This window comes from Capra hircus, chromosome 11 (genome assembly GCF_001704415.2).
Source record: "Capra hircus breed San Clemente chromosome 11, ASM170441v1, whole genome shotgun sequence".
Lineage (NCBI taxonomy): Eukaryota > Metazoa > Chordata > Mammalia > Artiodactyla > Bovidae > Capra > Capra hircus.
Window position 1 is genome coordinate 77,793,553 of NC_030818.1, and position 18,362 is coordinate 77,811,914.

General features: G+C 40.2%; 1 protein-coding gene across 5 annotated transcripts in view; it reads left to right on the forward strand.

The window, feature by feature from the left end:
* Window positions 5,139–18,362, forward strand: part of LDAH (lipid droplet associated hydrolase) — a 98,004-nt gene continuing 84,780 nt past the window's right edge. For 4 of the 5 annotated variants that reach the window (XM_005686967.3, XM_018055591.1, XM_005686969.3 and 1 more), the window contains exons 1-2: window positions 5,139–5,243; window positions 9,673–9,828. In XM_005686967.3, coding sequence (XP_005687024.2) covers window positions 9,675–9,828 — 154 coding nt within the window. In that variant the 5' untranslated portion in view covers window positions 5,139–5,243; window positions 9,673–9,674. The other variant, XM_005686968.3, reaches the window with a different exon arrangement.

Genomic DNA, 18,362 nt, shown 5'->3' on the forward strand with positions numbered 1-18,362 from the left:
TTCTCCCAGCAATCTTGATTCCAGCTTGTGTCAACTTTTAGCTACTGGTTTCTAATTTATGTTTAAGATGAATTATTATGTGGATCTATTTTCTTGACCTAAAATGTTTGAAAAAAGATATTTACAGGGATCTCTGGATACATCAGAGCCATCTTAATGGAGCTGCATGAAGCAATATTCTTTACTATCATAAATATCTAAGTGTTACCAACTTCTCTGTCTCACTCTCAGGAACCACTGTAACAGAGTGCCTGTTGAGCAGAGACATCTTCGTGCAGTGTCCCATGGACACAAAATGATTTAAGGAGACTGTCAACCATATACAGAACTGACAGGGAGGAAGTTGCAGTGGAGATAGTATCTCAGCTTCCTGCCATTTCATGGGCAATATCATTAAAGAGGAAGAGAGAGAGAGAGGAAAAAAAAAAAAAAAAGCTTGCATTTCTGATATGGTCCAAATCAGGTATGCAGAGATCTTTAAAAGTAACACATAAAAACGGCAACAGTTGTTGGGGACACTTTGCAGAAGGAATGGAGGATCCACAATAGTGATGAATAGTCACAAAGTCAAACAATCAGAAGACCCTGAATTGCATCTTTTTTGTGGACACTGCTGGATTAATGAAATGTGGAGTCAGCCCTGAATGCTTTTATAATGAGTCCCCAGGTGCCACTGGAGGAGGTCAGCTTCTGGCCAACAGCCAGCGAGGAACAATGGCTGGCCAGCAATCACGAAGATGAGCTTAGAGGTGGATTTCCCAGCCTCAGTGGAGCTTGAGATGTCTTTAGCCCTGACCAGCCAGCTTGGCTGGAATCTGATAAAAGACTTTGAGCTCCACGTAGGCTCTCTGGCTTTCCTGACCCTCAGAAACTGTGCAATATAATAAATGTTTGCTTTAGGCTGCTATGTTTTGGAGTAATTTGTAAAGCAGCAGTTGGTATTAAATGCACTCCTCACTCTCTGTTACCCCATCTTTTAGTTCCCCTTCCACTGTCCTTATTATATTAATCTATTTAAATTTGTTTATTTTCCATGCAGTGGGAGCAAGTGTTTTTCTCTCTAGTCTGCCTTCGTGTCCTCAGTGCCTGGAAGAATGTTTGGAATGTAGCAGGTACTCAGTAAACACTGAATGAGTAATAGCAGTCTAAATTTTTTATGTAAAAGGTGAAAGTGTTTCAGTTTCATTTATTGTTTTTTAAATCAGTATACAATGGTCTAATTTTATAGCCAAGTGTGCTTGTAATGGACACCTTTGTGGAACGTTTGTCTGCTCACTAAATCCCTTAACTGGAGCAGAGGGTCCTTGTCTACAAGGTACAGCGAACGTGAAGTCGCTCAGTTGTGTCCAACTATTTGCGACCCGTGGACTGTAGCCCACCAAGCTCCTCTGTCCATGGGATTCTCCAGGCAAGAATTTCCTTCTCCAGGTACAGTATGACCCCTAATGCTTGTCACTGATGATTGGACAACTGCTGACAACCAGACCCAAGCCCAGCCAATCAGAAAGTCTCCCCTGAGTATTTGGAATTTAAATCAAGAGAGTGAGAAAAAAGAGCCTCTGTGCAGGCTATCCCTTTGTATCAATGCAGACAGGCTACATTGTAACAGAACCAAAAATAGCAACAGAGGTTTCTTTCTTCAATAGTCATCACAGGATGGTCAATAGGTTTTATGTAGCAGCAGCTACTCAAGGACACAGGCTGTTCGGACAGACATCATTCAAATGTTGCCATCATCTCACCAAATGATACAGTGACATTTCGGAGGATTTCACACAAGAAGTATCAACTGCTCAGCCTGGAAGTGAAGCAGTATTTCTCCCCACAGTTCATTGGCCAAAAATACTCACATCCCCTTGGCAGCTCCCTTCCTAGGACTCTCCCACCCCTGGCCTATAAGAGAAGTGCAATCCTAACAAATGCCTTGAAGGTCAAAAGGAGAAACTATTTAAACAGCAAATAATATGGGGATAACATAGACTGGCCAAAGATTTGGAAAGATAGATTAAAGAAAAAAAAAAAGGAACCCCTGCGGTTACTTTTTCTGGCACAGACTTAATTATTTAATGAAATTGGAGACAAAAATCACTTGAGCAATGCACCACAAATGCATATGCAAGAACTGAAAGAACTGCTGCACTTTAACCACACTCACTGGAATTTTGCACACATATAGCTGTGCATTAGTAACGAGGGACAACAACACCTTGAACAAGTCATGTAGTGCCATGCATGTGTGCTAAATTGCTACAGTCATGTCTGACTCTGTGCAACCCTATGGACTGTAGTCGTCCAGGGTCCTCTGTCCATGGGATTCTTCAGGCAAGAATACTGTTGTAGGTTGCCATGCCCTCCTCCAGGGGACCTTCAGACCCAGGGATCGAACCCACATCTCTTAAATCTCCTGCACTGGCAGACAGATTCTTTACCACCAGCGCCACCTGGGAAGCCCCCATGTAGTGTGATTGCATTGTAATTATTCACTTATTTTGTCCATTTGTCGGTTTCCAGACTCTCAGTTCAGTTCAGTTCAGTCGCTCAGTCGTGTCCGACTCTTTGCAACCCCATGAACTGCAGCACGCCAGGCCTCCCTGTCCATCACCAACTCCTGGAGTTCACTCAGACTCACGTCCATTGAGTCCGTGATGCCATCCAGCCATCTCATCCTCTGTTGTCCCCTTCTCCTCCTGCCCCCAATCCCTCCCAGCATCAGAGTCTTTTCCAATGAGTCAACTCTTCGCATGAGGTGGCCAAAGTACTGGAGTTTCAGCTTCAGCATCATTCCCTCCAAAGAAATCCCAGGGCTGATCTTCAGAATGGACTGGTTGGATCTCCTTGCAGTCCAAGGGAATCTCAAGAGTCTTCTCCAATACCACAGTTCAAAAGCATCAATTCCTTGGCGCTCAGCTTTCTTCATAGTCCAACTCTTACATCCATACATGACCACAGGAAAAACCATAGCCTTGACTAGATGGACATTTGTTGGCAAAGTAATGTCTCTGCTTTTGAATATGCTATCTAGGTTGGTCATAACTTTTCTTCCAAGGAGTAAGCATCTTTTAATTTCATGGCTGCAGTCACCATCTGCAGTGATTTTGGAGCCCCCAAAAATAAAGTCTGACACTGTTTCCACTGTTGCCCCATCTATTTCCCATGAAGTGATGGGACCAGATGCCATGATCTTCGTTTTCTGAATGTTGAGCTTTAAGCTAACTTTTTTTGCTCTCCTCTTTCACTTTCATCAAGAGACTTTTTAGCTCCTCTTCACTTTCTGCCATAAGGGTGGTGTCATCTGCATATCTGAGGTTATTGATATTTCTCCTGGCAATCTTGATTCCAGCTTGTGCTTCTTCCAGTCCAGTGTTTCTCATGGTGTACTCTGCATATAAGTTAAATAAACAGGGTGACGATATACAGCCTTGACATACTCCTTTTCCTATTTGGAACCAGTCTGTTGTTCCATGTCCAGTTTTAACTGTTGCTTCCTGACCTGCATAATTGACCTCATTGGGGTTGTGTGAGGATTCAAAATGTTGATCCATGAGAAGCTCTAAGCACAAGGAGTGGCCTTTTCTAAACTCATTGGGTTAATTATTATATTTAGAAGTAAACCAAAAGCAGAGAAGGTAATGAAGATGTACCAGTCAACTTCCAACCACCGGCTAGAAGATGGTGCCTCCACTGAGATATTAAATACAAAAGGATCAAGTCTTCTTTTCTATGTGTGGGGGAGATTACTGATTCGCCAGCCTGCTTGTCTGCTTCTCCCTGGTGCTAGAAAACTATTTCGTTTTCTCTACTGCATTTTTGGACAGACATATGCCACTCACCTATATGCCAGGTGCTGAGGATATCAACAGTTCACAAAATGAATATGACTTTTGTCTTCATGGAGTTTAGGTATGTAAGCTCTGCTAACTACAAATTGGCACTTGCCAAGAGCATTCGCCAACAACTGAACAACAATAAGGGAATTGGCCATCTGCCTCTGTGGAGGTTGAACCCTATAATGTTGCAGTTTTTGACCTTCAACAACCCAAGGGAGTTCAGGGTGGAGTGAAGCACTCTGTGCTCCAGGAAATCTGGTGGGACACGTTTTTATGTGGTTGGATGTTTTTAGGAACAGAGTTTATGATCTCAATCCTTGCATCTCCTCATATCTAGAAAAGCACTAAATCCCTTCATGGTGACATTGGAGCCTTGTGACAACAGAAGTGAAAATGAAAGTCGCTCAGTCATGTCAGCCAACTCTTTGCGAACCATTAACTATACAGTTCACGGAATTCTCCAGGCCAGAATACTGGAATGGGTAGCCTTCTCCACGGGATCTTCCCAACCCAGGTCTCCTGAGCTACAAGAGAAGCCCAAGAATACTGGAGTGGGCAGCTTATCCCTTCTCCAGCAGATCTTCCTGACCCAGGAATCAAACCAGGATCTCCTGCATTGCAAGTGGATTCTTTACCAACTGAGCTATCAGGCAAGCTCTTATAAAAGCACCAAATCCCTTCATGGTGAAGTCAGAGGCTCCTGACAAACAGAAAACCTTTTGTAAAAAGGAGTGCCTAATTGTATTGAATCCCCACCCCCCTTCACCAAAATCTTATATATCGACCTTCCACTATTGACTCTTTGGAGCAATCTCTCAGAGCTGAGGCGACTGCCTCCCAGGCTGCAGTCCTCATTTTTCCCCCAAATAAACGTAACAGGCAACTCTCAAGTTGTGCATCCTTTTTTCAGTCCACAGCTTAAAATATCTCTGAAATAGGGATCTTCATCATTTTGCTACAGGGCCGACTAGCAGAGTCTGGGTATATTAACGCTAACAAACAGGTCAGCTGAGACCTAACTGTCCCATGAATGTGGGCAAACTAAAGAAAGAGATGCAACCAGTAAGGGAGGAGAAGGAAACACGGGCAGAGGAAAACACCGGGGAAGACTTGGAGAAAGGGAAGCTTCAAGTGTATCAAGGATGATTAAAATAAAAGGCGGGTGAAATTCAAATGAAGGAGGAAAGAAAGTTCCAGCACAGATAAAGCTTTCCAGCGCTCTCCCTGGATCCGGTCCACCCGGTCCAAACCAGGGTCAAGCAACTTGCAAAACTCGCCACACCCGGTGACCCAGAGGGGCCCGGTTCCCCAGCGCGGCGCGCGGCGCGGCGCTATGACGTCAAAGGGGCGGGACTTCTGGTCCCGGTGACGCCTAACTCAGGTTTTGGCAGAAGGTGGTGCCTTCCGGGTGGACAGGTGAGGAGCTCCCTACCACGTTCTGGGGGTGCCGTCGTAGGAGGAAGGACGGCGGGACAGGCACGTGGGAGCTGAAGCCCTTTCTTTTAATGGCTCTCGCAGAACCCGTGCCGCCCTTATCCAGACGGCCGATAGGAGCGTGAATAACGGTGCTGCGACCGCTTGGGGGCCCGGAGCCCCTTTGGCTGCCGGCCCAGAGGGAACGTACCATGTGGACCGTTAAGGGCAGCCTGCCTGTAGGGAGTCTTATGGCGGCTCCTTTGGGGAGTAGGGGGCCCGGATTTTGGGCGGCTGGTTGGGAACAAGTGACTAGAAGTGGCCAAAGTCTGGACTAGGGAGTCCAAAGGTCTGAGTTCTTGAACCAACTTAGGCCTCTAGCCCTGAGCGAGTCAGTTCTTTTGCCGCCCTGGGTGTCAGTTTCCCACCTTGTCCACTGAAGGCCTCTTTTGGTTTGGAATCAAGTTTCTCCTCAGGATCAACCGCCTTCCCGCCGCCTCTCTCAAATTTGTTATACCAGGTATCCACCCTTTGTTTGAGGTTCACTCTAGTTGGTCTAATAGTTCTCTGTGACGCCAAAGTCAAAATGGCACTTGCTGCCTTGAACTTAAAGAGTGGAGCATTTTGGGAAAACAGTTGTGACTTTTGTTGCCTCTACCGCGTGTGATGCATCATGGTATTTTTCGGAAATAGTCCGTGTTTCAACACACTCCAGTATTCTTGCCTGGAGAATCCCAGGGACTGGGTAGCCTGGTGGGTTGCCGTCTATGGGGTTGCACAGGGTCAGACACGAAGTGACATAGCAGCAGCAGCATTTTGTCTTATGTATAAAATGGGGTACATTAGTAGCCACTTGATAAGATTGTTTTCTTAACTGAGATACTTCATGTAACACTTGGAACAGTACTTTGCAGGTAATAAGCACTCAGTAAGTGTCAACTCTTAAAGCATGACCTGCCCACACCCCTGCACCGATTTCATAGCTCTCTTGAAGTTCTTTGCTGCAGTCTACGGGGAGTTTTCTTTGAGCCCGCGTTTTGCAGGAGGGGAGGGAGTTTGGGGGGGTGGGGAGGGGAGTGGTCGTTGAGGAAGGCAAGAATACTGGAGCAGGTAAGCCCAAAACTTCCTGGTGGCTCAGACGGTAAAGCATCTGCCTACAATGTGGGAGAGCCAGGTTCGATGCCTGGGTGGGGAAGATCTCCTGGACAAGGGAATGGCAACCCACTCCAGTATTCTTGCCTGAAGAATCCCCTGGACGGAGGAGCCTGGTGGGCTACAGTCCAGGGGATCACAAAGAGTCGGGCAAGACTGAGCGATTTCACTTTCACTGGGAGTTTACTGTAATCTCTCACCTTTGAGTTTTTTTATTTTTGCACACCAGACAGGATGTGTGATTCCTTTGAGATCCATGCAAACTGTTGAGTGACTCAATAGTTTGTTCCTTTTTCTTGCTGAGGAGTATTCTGTGGTATGGCTTATCATAGTTGGTTTAGCCTTTCACTTTTTTGTAGAGTCCAGTTATAGGCTGTTACGAATAGAACTGTGAATCTTTACTTGAATGTTTTTGAATGAATATGTTTTTATACCTCTAGGACAAATACCCAGTAATACAATTGTTGGGTAACAGGATGTGCATTTAGTTAACTCATGTGATTATGTGTTTTTTTTCCTTTAATATCTTAACAGATGAACTACATTGATTGACTTTTGAATGTTAAATATACCTGGAATAGATCCCACATAACTCATCTTCTATGTTGCTGCTACTGCTGCTGCTAAGTCGCTTCAGTCGTGTCCAACTCTCTGCGACCCCATAGAGGGCAGCCCATCAGGCCTCCCCGTCCCTGGGATTCTCCAGGCAAGAAACTGGAGTGGGTTGCCATTTCCTTCTCCAATGCATGTGAAAGTAAAAAGTGAAAGTGAAGTCGCTCAGTCGTGTCCGACTCTTAGCGACCCCATGGACTACAGCCTACCAGGCTCCTCCGTCCATGGATTTTCCAGGCAAGAGTACTGGAGTGGGGTGGCATTGCCATCTCCGTCTATGTTGCTAGATTCTATTTATTAATATTTTGTTAAGGTATAGATATGAAAGGTGTTAGTGTGTAGTTTTCTTTTTCTTTCTTTTGACCTAAATAAAGTTAGAATCCAATTAATATAAGCAGATAAACACCTATGCTTAGCTGAGTAAAGCTCACCTAAATTGTGCAGATTGTAGCTACACTGTGTACCTGGATTTTAATCCAGCATAAGTCGTGCTGCTTGCTAAAACTGATCATTAAAGATTGCTTGTAGGTGGTGCCTGTGGGGCCATCAGCCTTTAATAATATATATTAGAACACATTGTCTCCTGTTAATCTGCCCATTGTTTGCAGCACTGAATTACCCTGGGTTCTTAGGTAAGGAAGAAAGTAAAGTTTTTCTTAATTTTTTTTTTTTTAAATTAGGCTGTGTAAGATTCAGAAACATAAGAGTGAAGTAAAATAAAAAGATGCTTTACAATATGTACATTAACTCCAGGTTTCTCAGTGGTATTTTACTTGAATTGTTTAGAGTTAGTGTTTTGCTTGTTTTCCAATTTTCATAGACTGTTTGAGTTTCATATCTGCTTGCATTCTTGTTAATTCTGTGGCTAAACTCCTAAGATGTCATTTACTTTGAAGTTAAGTGTTTATGAGTTGAATATAGTTAATAACTTTGGATTCTCTTTCTGGTGCAAATCTTAAATTTAGCCAGTGTCCTCTCTGTCAGCACTCTAATTTAGTACTGTGTATAACAGTTAAATCTAATTGTTTCTAACACTTTATAAATGTCAGAAGACCTTTATAAATATATTGTATTTTGTGATAGTTTTAGAGATTGGGCTACAGTGACATTTATTAGTGAACTAAAAATCAATTGAAAAGCTGAGATGATATTTTTATTTACTTAGTCAACAGATTTTAATATAATTTTGAAAGGAGTCCCCACTTCATAAGTGAAAAATTTTCATTCCAGATAGTTTTCCACTATTGACTGTTTGGGCTACTGATTCTTTGTTGTGGGGGCCTGTACTGTACAGTGTAGGGTGTTAAGCAGTATCCCTGGCCTCTACTCACTAGATTCTGGTAGTAATACCTCCCCTGATACCAAGTGACAATAAAAACTGTTTTTATTTTTTGCCATATGTCTTCTGGGGGACAAAATTATCTCCACTTGGAAGTCACTGCTCTAGAGAAACCTCACAGCCTGAGCATGGAAGTGGGAGGGACAAGTCCTCGAGAAATCTTCTGGGAGAGTATACTGAAACCAGGGGAGAAAAAAATCCCTTCTTCTGCAGTGTCTCTCTTCTAGCCCATTCTTCAAGGTTAACATCATGTCAGTTGGCAGAGGGAAAATATTCTAAAATCTCAGATCCATTTGTCCAGAGAAGGCAATGAAGAGTGAATTTGGAGGCAGTACATTGATAACTGGCACGAGGAAAGCATCTGAAAAATGGTGGGGGAGTAAAACATTGGCAAAGCTCTAGGAGCAGAAAAGCATGAAGACAACTGACTAACTGCAGGAACAAGACAGACCCGAGTGCAAAGTTAATGGTAAAGCAGTAAGAGGAGAAAAAGCTTGAGGGCTTTGAATGTCTAGACTAGACTCTGGAGGGCTTTGAATGTCTAGACTAGACTCTGGAGGGCTTTGAATGTCTAGACTAGACTCTGGAGGGCTTTGAATGAAAGGAGGATAGTTAAAGAGGAGGATAGAAAGACCAATGAAAGTCTGGGACATGGTCCTGTTGATAGAGGCAGAGACAGAGATGGAGGGCTGATAGAAGTAATTTGGGACTGCATTTTTGCACATATCTTGATTATTCAGAAAATTGTTTTATGGTTGTTCAGAAAATTGTTTGTGATGCTATCTGATATTCTGTTTTTTTCTACCTACCCATTTCATAATTTAATAATATAATGCTTTAATATCATAAAAATATAAAATAAAGGAAAAACTCAGAGCTCATCAAGGAGTTCACTGTCCTTCTTTACCTTCTTATCTGGGAGAATACAAGTGCAGTGAGAGCCTCTGTTTCTTCACCAGAGTTCACCAGGTCTCACTGGTAGAGAATGTAGCTATAGGAGAATTCCAGCAGAGGGAAAATAAAAGTTAGCTGTGGATATTGTCAGTTTAGACTGGAGAGGAGAGTGGTGGGATTTTTGTTTTGATTCACACTCCTCTATCATCTTTAATTTCACCAGACATGTCCCTCTATCTCCCTACTCTTGTGGTTTAATTTTTTTTTGTAATCCAAAAATCTAGGGTAGCTAAATAGTCATCTATTTCCCATAACTCTTTGTGACATTTCCTTCTAGGTATATTGAATTTTGTCTTCTTTATTCTCGAATATTGCCTTTGGCTCAAAGTTTTATATTTTAGTGACTCTTCATATTGTTCTTCTCCCCTTATTTAGAAATGGACTCAGAAATCAAGGAAGAAATTCCTGTTCATGAGGAATTTATTTTATGTTGTGGAGTTGAAACCCAGGTTCTAAAGTGTGGGCCCTGGACTGACCTCATTAATAATCAAAGTGGCACGAGGCCTAAGCTGCTTATTTTCATTATTCCTGGTAAGTTTAAAAATCTGGATAAGATGACTGTATACAGATACATGTGTCTATTTCTGATTTTAAAGAGAATTTGATAAATATAAAAATCCTTGTGGAAGGAAATAGAATCACTCAAACCATTGATAATAACCACCCTTAATACTTTAGTGGCTGGACTTTTTGTTTATCTTCTGTTCATTAATAATATATATAATATACACATTTTAAAAATCATGATGTATACCATACATATTATTTTATAACCTGCTTTTAAAAATTTTTAGCAATAGTTAGAATAATTAGAACCTTATCAAGTATTTCTAAATAATTTTTACTGTCTCATTTCAAGATGATTATAAGTCTATGGTAGAACATTTATTCTGGGATTTGTCATCTGGGTGACATGTGATCTTTGCTGAATCAGTGTCAATAGAATGTTAGGGAAAGATACTTTTTTGCACTTTTTAAAGTTATGAGCTTGAAAAAAAATATATATATATATCAGCCTCAAAGATTAAAAATGAAACTGAAAATATGTATCATTTTATAGCACAACATATCATGTACACAGCTAGGCCTATGGAGTATTGTTACATTTTTTTCTTGTACATTTTTGTTTGTTTTCCCTGTGTTAATAGTTGTCTCTTTTATTTGCTTAGTTGTCTATGTTTCAATCAATAATTTATCCTAAAATTATTCTCTAGAAGTGAAAAAATCTTCTCATATTCGGAGTAATCAGTTTTCTGTTTTGTTTTAGTTCATTTTTTGGCACTACTGTGCCCAGAATTCTGTGTTCTTCCATTCTGATCTAGACTGGTTGCTCTCTGGGCCTCCTACACAGGCCATCCTGAGGACTCCTTTCACTTTTCTCTTGGGTTGGATTCCTTGTTTCCCAATCCCATATTTTTCTTGGTTTATTTCCCTGTTTTCGGTAGACCACACCTGCTAGGAACTTCCTGAGAAGAGGTTCCTGGGAATTCATCTTTTAAAGGTCTAGCATGTCAGAAAATGTCTTAGAGTTAGAGATGGTAGTTTCCTTAGAACTTGGAGTAAATTTTCATTGTCTTCCAGGGTTTGGACTGTTTTTGAGAAGTCTTGGTATTTTTCTGATTTCTTTTTTTACCTTTTATGTGTGAAGTTCTCCCCCTCTTCTGGGAAAAAAATACTTTAGATCTTTTCTTTGTTCCAAGGTTCTGAAATTTTACAATCAAGCCCCAAGGTGTGGGTGTTTTTCATGCATTGTATTTGGATTTTGGTGGACCTTTTTAAACCAGAAATTTTACTTCAATTCTCAAACCTCTGTGTTTTTTCTTTTTTAATAGTCTTCTGTTTCATGTTTTGTCGGTGCATAACCTTTTTTTTTTGGCTTCTTGCATTATTAGTTGTTGCTGCATTCTGTTTTCTGTTTCCACTAGTGTTTGTGTTTTTTCTCAAATGTTTGATAATCCTTGACTACCCTTTCATTTTTAAGAGGAAGACATAAACAGTTGATTGGAAGTTTGTATTCAGGGGTGGGGCTTATCCACAGATGGCCAACTATCCTAGTCTGAGGGGTTTTCTAGGACACACCACTTTCAGTACTAAAACCATGACAACAGGCTGGGCAAAACAGAATGGTTGGTCACCGTATGTTATCCTCTTCTTAAGGTAATTTGGTAGGGACCTAGCTTTCACTGGAGGATTTGTAGCTTTCAGTATCTGTACCTGTTTTTTGAATTGTTCACTTTTCCCAGGAAGGACTCTTCCTAGAATCCCATTTGAGGCATGGATGCCTGGCTGCTGGTGTTAGAGCTGAACAGGGGAAAAGAGGTTGGGATTTCAGTGTTTCTTCTCAGTTGAATGCTTTTGTTCTCAGCTGGGCTATGATTTCTGATCCAGAATCTCTCTTTGGTTTAACCTTTTCTGAAAATAAACTTCTAGTGTTCTGCCACAATGTAACAGTCTTTTTGAAAAGCAGTTTGTCAGCTTTCTATTAAAATTAAAAATATATTTACTTTGCCTGTAGTGAGGGACAGTTTGAAATTATAGGCATAAGAAGTGTTCTTTTGATGAAGCAGAGATTTGGAAAGCCATGGTAGAGTGTAGGATTGAGAAAATAATTAGAAATATTGTCTTGGACTTTAGAAGGTATATCTTTCTGAGGCTAGAATGAAGGAGGTGAAGTTGGTTACTGAAATGGAAAAGTGTGAAGGCGTGTTCAGAGGAAATAAAGTAGTTCCTGCCTTTTGACCTCTGTTTTCTCTGTTAAGAGTTGAGGTGATCTGTGGGGAGTAAGGATGGCAGAGGGTGATTGTGGCCTTAAGGAAAGTGGTCAGTATTAAAAATAGCGAATATGCAGGATGAGAGGAATTATTGACCAAAAACAAGTAGGTAGATTTTGAGTAGGGCTGTGATCAAATATACTCCCACAGGTATATTGGGTGTGAAGTCTAAAAGGGCCGAAGGTCGAACTGGAAAATGGCTATCAGAGTTGGGATGCTTTGAATGTAAACCATTTCTGGGTAATGAAGAGACACAGACCTGTGATTCTTAAAATTCTCAGAAGGAACAGTATCATCTAATAACTTGTTAAAAATGCAAACTTGGGGGCCCTGTCCTAAATCTAATGAACCAGAAACTCTGGGAGTGGGGCAATCCTTAAGAAGTCCTCTAGTGGATTTTTTAAATTTAATTTTTAGTTGAAGGATAATTGCTTTACAATATTGCGATGGTTTCTGCCATATATCAGCATGAATCAGCCACAGGTATACGTATGTATTCTCCCTCTTAAACCTCCCTCTCACCTCCCTCCCCACCCTACCCCTCTAGGTTGTCACAGAGCATCAGCTTTTAGTTTATGCACACCACTAGTCTAGGCTGTGGCTACTTGAATTGGTTGCTTAAGTCGGATATAGGTGAAATTCTTTGGATATGGTCAGATTAATGAATTATGAGACAAAGGTCTTGGCTCAGTCTACCAAGATTTTGAAATCACTTAAGTCTATGGAATGATAAGTGAAACTGACATTTCTTTTAAGGGTCAGGGTTTTCAGGGAATGTGTAAGAGTGACTAAAAAGTTGATGGATGGCAGTAGATGGCTTCAACCTTAGAGGAAGAGCGGTTGTTTCAGTAGGATGAACTAGTAATGGGGAAACAGCTTACTCTCTACTTACCCACTCAGAGATGTTCATTCACTCACTCACTGGTATGAGATGCCAGGAATACTGTGTTGCAAAAGCCTTTGCTGTTATTGAGGCATAGGAAGTGTTAGAGAATGGTGAGGTCTCTACTACATATGGACATCACCAGATGGTCCGTACTGAAGTCAGATTGATTATATTCTTTGCAGCCAGAGATGGAAAAGCTCTATACAGTCAGCAAAAACAAGACCAGGAGCTGGCTGTGGCTCAGATCATGAATTCCTTATTGCCAAATTCAGACTTAAATTGAAGAAAGTAGGGAAAACCATTAGACCATTCAGGTATGACCTAAATCAAATTCCTTGCAATTATACAGTGGAAGTGACAAATAGATTCAAGGGATTAAATCTAATAGACAGAGTGCCTGAAGAACTATGGACAGAAGTTCATGACATTCTACAGGAGGTAGGGATCAAGACCATCTCCAAGAAAAAGAAATGCAACAAGGCAAAATGGTTGTCTGAGAAGACCTTACGAATAACTGAGAAAAGAAGAGAAGCTAAAGGCAAAGGAGAAAAGGAAAGATATACCCATCTGAATACAGAGTTCCAAAGACTAGCAAGGAAGATAAGAAAGTCTTCCTCAGTGATCAGTGCAAAGAAATAGAGGAAAACAATAGAATGGGAAAGACTAGAGATCTCCTCAAGAAAATTAGAGATACCAACGGAACATTTCATGCAAAGATGGGCAGAATAAAGGACAGAAATGGTATAGACTTAAAAGAAGCAGAAGATATTAAGAAGAGGTGGCAAGAATACACAGAACTATCCAAAAAAATCTTCATGACCCAGATAACCACAATGGTGTGATCACCCACCTAGAGCGAGACATCCTGGAATGAGAAGTCAAGTGGGCCTTAGGAGACATCACTACAAACGAAGCTAGTAGAGGTGATGGAATTCCAGTTGAGTGATTTCAAATCCTGAAAGATGACACTGTGAAAGTGCTATACTCAATATGCCAGCAAATTTGGAAAACTCAGCAGTGGCCACAGGACTGGAAAAGGTTAGTTTTTTTTTTTTTTCATTCCAATCTCAAAGAAAGGCAATGCTAAAGAATGTTCAAACTACCACACAATTACACTCATTTCACACGCTAATAAAGTAATGCTCAAAATTCTCCAAGCCAGGCTTCAACAGTATGTGAACTGTGAACTTCCAGATGTTCAAGCTGGTTTTAGAAAAGGCAGAGGAACCAGAGATCAAATTGGCAACATCCATTGGATCATCAAAAAAACAAGAGAGTTCCAGAAAAGCATCTGTTTCTGCTTTATTGACTATGCCAAAGGCTTTTATTGTGTGGATCACAATAGACTGTGGAAAATTCTGAAAGAGATGGGAATACCAGGCCACCTGACCTGCCTCTTGAGAAATCTGTGTGCAGGTCAGGAAGCAACAATTAGAACTGGACACACAACAAGAGACTGGTTCCAAATAGAGACAGGTGTACGTCAAGGCTGTATACTGTCACCCTGCTTATTTAACTTCTATGCAGAGTACATTATGAGAGACGCTGGGCTGGAGGAAGCACAAACTGAAATCACGATTGCCGGGAGAATTATCAATAACCTCAGATATGCAGATGACACCACCCTTATGGCAGAAAGTGAAGAACTAAAGAGCCTCTTGATGAAAGTGGAAGAGGAGAGTGAAAAAGTTGGCTTAAAGCTCAACATTCAGAAAACGAAGATCATGGCATCTGGTCCCATCGCTTAATGGCAAATAGATGGGGAAACAGTGGAAACAGTTACAGACTTTTTTTGGGAGGGCTCCAAAATCACTGCAGATGGTGACTGCAGCCATGAAATTAAAAGACACTTATTCCTTGGAAGAAAAGTTATGACCAACCTAGACAGCATATTCAAAAGCATAGACATTACTTTGCCAACAAAGGTCCGTCTAGTCAAGGCTTTTCCAGTGGTCATGTATGGATGTGAGAGTTGGACTATAAAGAAAGCTGAGCACTGAAGAATGATGCCTTTGAACTGTGCTGTTGGAGAAGACTCTTGAGAGTCCCTTGGACTGCAAGGAGATCCAAACAGTCCATCTTAAAGGAAATCAGTCCTGAATATTCATTGGAAGGACTGATGTTGAAGCTGAAACTCCAATACTTTGGCCACCTGATGTGAAGAACTGACTCATTGGAAAAGACCCTGATGCTGGGAAAGATTGAGGGCAGGAGGAGAAGGGTACAACAGAAGATGAGATGGTTGGATGACATCACCAACTCAACGGACATGAGTTTGAGTAAACTCTGAGAGTTGGTGATGGACAGGGAGGCCTGGCGTGCTACAGTCCATGGGGTTGCAAAGAGTCAGACACGACTGAATGACTGAACTGAACTGAGAGGAAGAGAGGCCGTTTAGAGAGAGCCAGGTTTAAGATACGGTGAAAAGATAGAAGGAGCATTCATTGAAGACACTGTGGAGAAAGGGAAGCTTAAAACATTTGTTTTTTAATCGTCTCATTTGTTTTCTAGTGCTTTGATCATTTTCAGATCATTTCATTTCCTGGTGGTCTTTTATATTTGCCCTTCTATTCTCCTTTCCACCCTTGGCCCTTTTCCTTGGACTTTGTGCAGGCTGTAGACTGGTGCTGCACTTTAGTTTGTGGAGTTCAGAATTGTATTTTATCTGGGGGCTAAGTCTGTTTGTACTGTGGGGAAAATTAGGATGACAGGTTTTCAAAGATTGTTAAGCCTCTATAGACCTCATGTTTAGTCCATCTCAGATAGACTGACATAAACCTTTTATTTTGAATCACTTTGCTTACACACATAGCAAAATTTGTCCATGACTTTTAAGTTAGTAATGATGATAATCAGGAATTTTTTATTGGAATCCACAGACTGAGGACCTTTTAATTTAGTTTCATCTTTTCCAATGAACTTTTGTTGTAGAATTTCTGCTACTAACATACTTAGACTTTAAGTAGTGAAATAAGCAAAAGGAGACAGTGTGAGTGTTCACATAGAATGTATTGAATCATTATAGTTTTCAAGTGGTCATATGGGGGTAGTGGAATCATGTGGCATGTTCTGTGTTGTGAGTACACAGACTGGAGTTGGAGAAGACAAGACTTTATGGAAAACTCAAAGCCCAAAGTTCTGTCCACATGACAACGTTCTCTAGATGCTGTGCCACATTAACTTGATATATGGTGGGTTTTGTCCCCTACAAGGTTAACTGTTAATAGAAGGCATAAATCTACAATTGCAGTGTTAAGTAGCTAAGGGTTTTTTGGCAACTGGAGTCTAGAGATAATCACCACAGCCTCTGTTATATGTTGCTCAGGCATTTCACTGTATATGTTCACATTTTGATATCCTTTGATAAAATTTATGACTTTCATTTCTGTATTGAAATGTTTTTGAGCATTCTTACACCTGGAGATGGATACACACACACACGCACACACACACACAGACACATACACATATATATATATATATACACATATATATATATATATATCTGATTTTAGTTGTAGAAACAAGACCCTTTTAATTTTCTCTGTGGTTTCCTAACCAGGAAGTTTATTTCATGGTTCATAAAATGTGACCTAAGCCATAACATTGAAGTGGTAAGTATGCAATGACATCTAAACATTTTGCATTGTATTTTCTACCTCCGTCTCTAAGTTAGATCTTTGTGTTACTGGCCATTGTGTACCCTTTAGGAGCCAAGTTCTTTATTGCTTGAGGGCCTTTGCACCTATTCCTACATCCTAGTATTCTTTTCCTCAAATCTTTACATGGTGAATTTCTTCTCATATTTTGTGTTTTAGCTAAATGCCACCTCCTCAGACATTTTTCTCAGGCCATCCTAATCTCCTCTGTCATATGATCCCATTTATTCCTTCATAGAAGTTATACTCTTGAGCTGTCTATTTTCCTGCTTACTTATATGAATATATTTGCCTACTAGAATATAAAGTACAAAAAATAACTATGAAAGAATATACAAAAAAGCGCTATGTACTGAATAGAATGAATGGACATAGAGTGGCTGGCATTATCACTCACTTGCTGGAGATAAAATAGTAAGTCAGAAAGATTAAGGGGATTTGCGTAAGATTTTACAGTCATTAAGGGAAAGAACTGAGACTTAAACCTGGAGATAGGGAGAAAAAATTGTTTTCTAGTAGTTCCATTATTAGTACTCATTCATTCTGGTGTTATCTATCCCATTATTGCGATTATTGTGTCTAAATCATGTAGTTGTATCTTTGGATTTTCTTTAAAGTTAAACCAGTTTAACATTCTCTACATCCTAAAGTTACAGAATGCTGCATGTTAATCTATTTGACTTAGAAAATTTAAAAAGTAATAATAATTGTAGTAATAAAAGTAGTAGTAATAAAAATAATAGTGACTGTCCATTCATTACCCTTAATGATAATGTCAGCTGCTTTATAGAGCTGTTGTGAGATTAACTAAAACAAGGTATGCAGAAGATCCTAGACTAGGTAATTTTATGTTCTTTTTAAAAATCAGTATTATTATTTCTTCTGCATGTTCTTTCAATTTTCAGATATTTATTTATCTAAGCATTTATCATCTGTGTGATAGATAACACCAGTAACACCTTGGGCAAGCTATTTAACCTCTCAACTTCAGTTGCCTAATCCCATAACATTGAAATAATAATAGCACTAAATGAGTTAATATATGTAAAACACTTAAATATTGCCTGCCATGTAAAAAGTTATAGCACTTTAAAATGTTGATTATTATTGTCTTGCCCTGTGAAGAAACCTATAAAGCTTTGCTTTGTTTGTTTGTTTGTTGGTTTGTTTAAGACTTTTTTGATGTGGACCATTTTGAAAGTCTTTATTGAATTTGTTACAATACTACTTCTGTTTTATATTTTGATTTTTTTTGGCTGCAAGGCATGTGGGATCCTAGCTCCCTGACCAGGGGTTGAACTTGTACCCTCTGTATTAAACGGTTAAGTCTTAACTACTGGACCGTCAGGGAAGTCCAAAACTTTGTTTTCTGAAAGACATGAAATATTTGAATATTATACATGATACTTCTAGAAGGTTATACTCAGTAATGTAGAAAATATAAAATATTTCTGTTTGTATATAAATGAGATAAAATTCAATCAGAATTCCAAGAAGAGTTTTAACAATTTAAACTAGTGAAAACAATTCTAAGGACCTACCAGTTACTGAAACATTAAAAAAAAAAAAACCCAATGTGGTAATCAAGACAATATGGTGCTGGCAGAGAAGAAAGTGAAAAAATAAGTGAAATTATTTGAAATTAGAATTAGCTAATGAATGTAATATTAAAATGCAGAAATATCACTTTGCTGACAAAGGTCTTTCTAGTCAAAGCTATGGTTTTTCCAGTAGTCATGTGTGGATGTT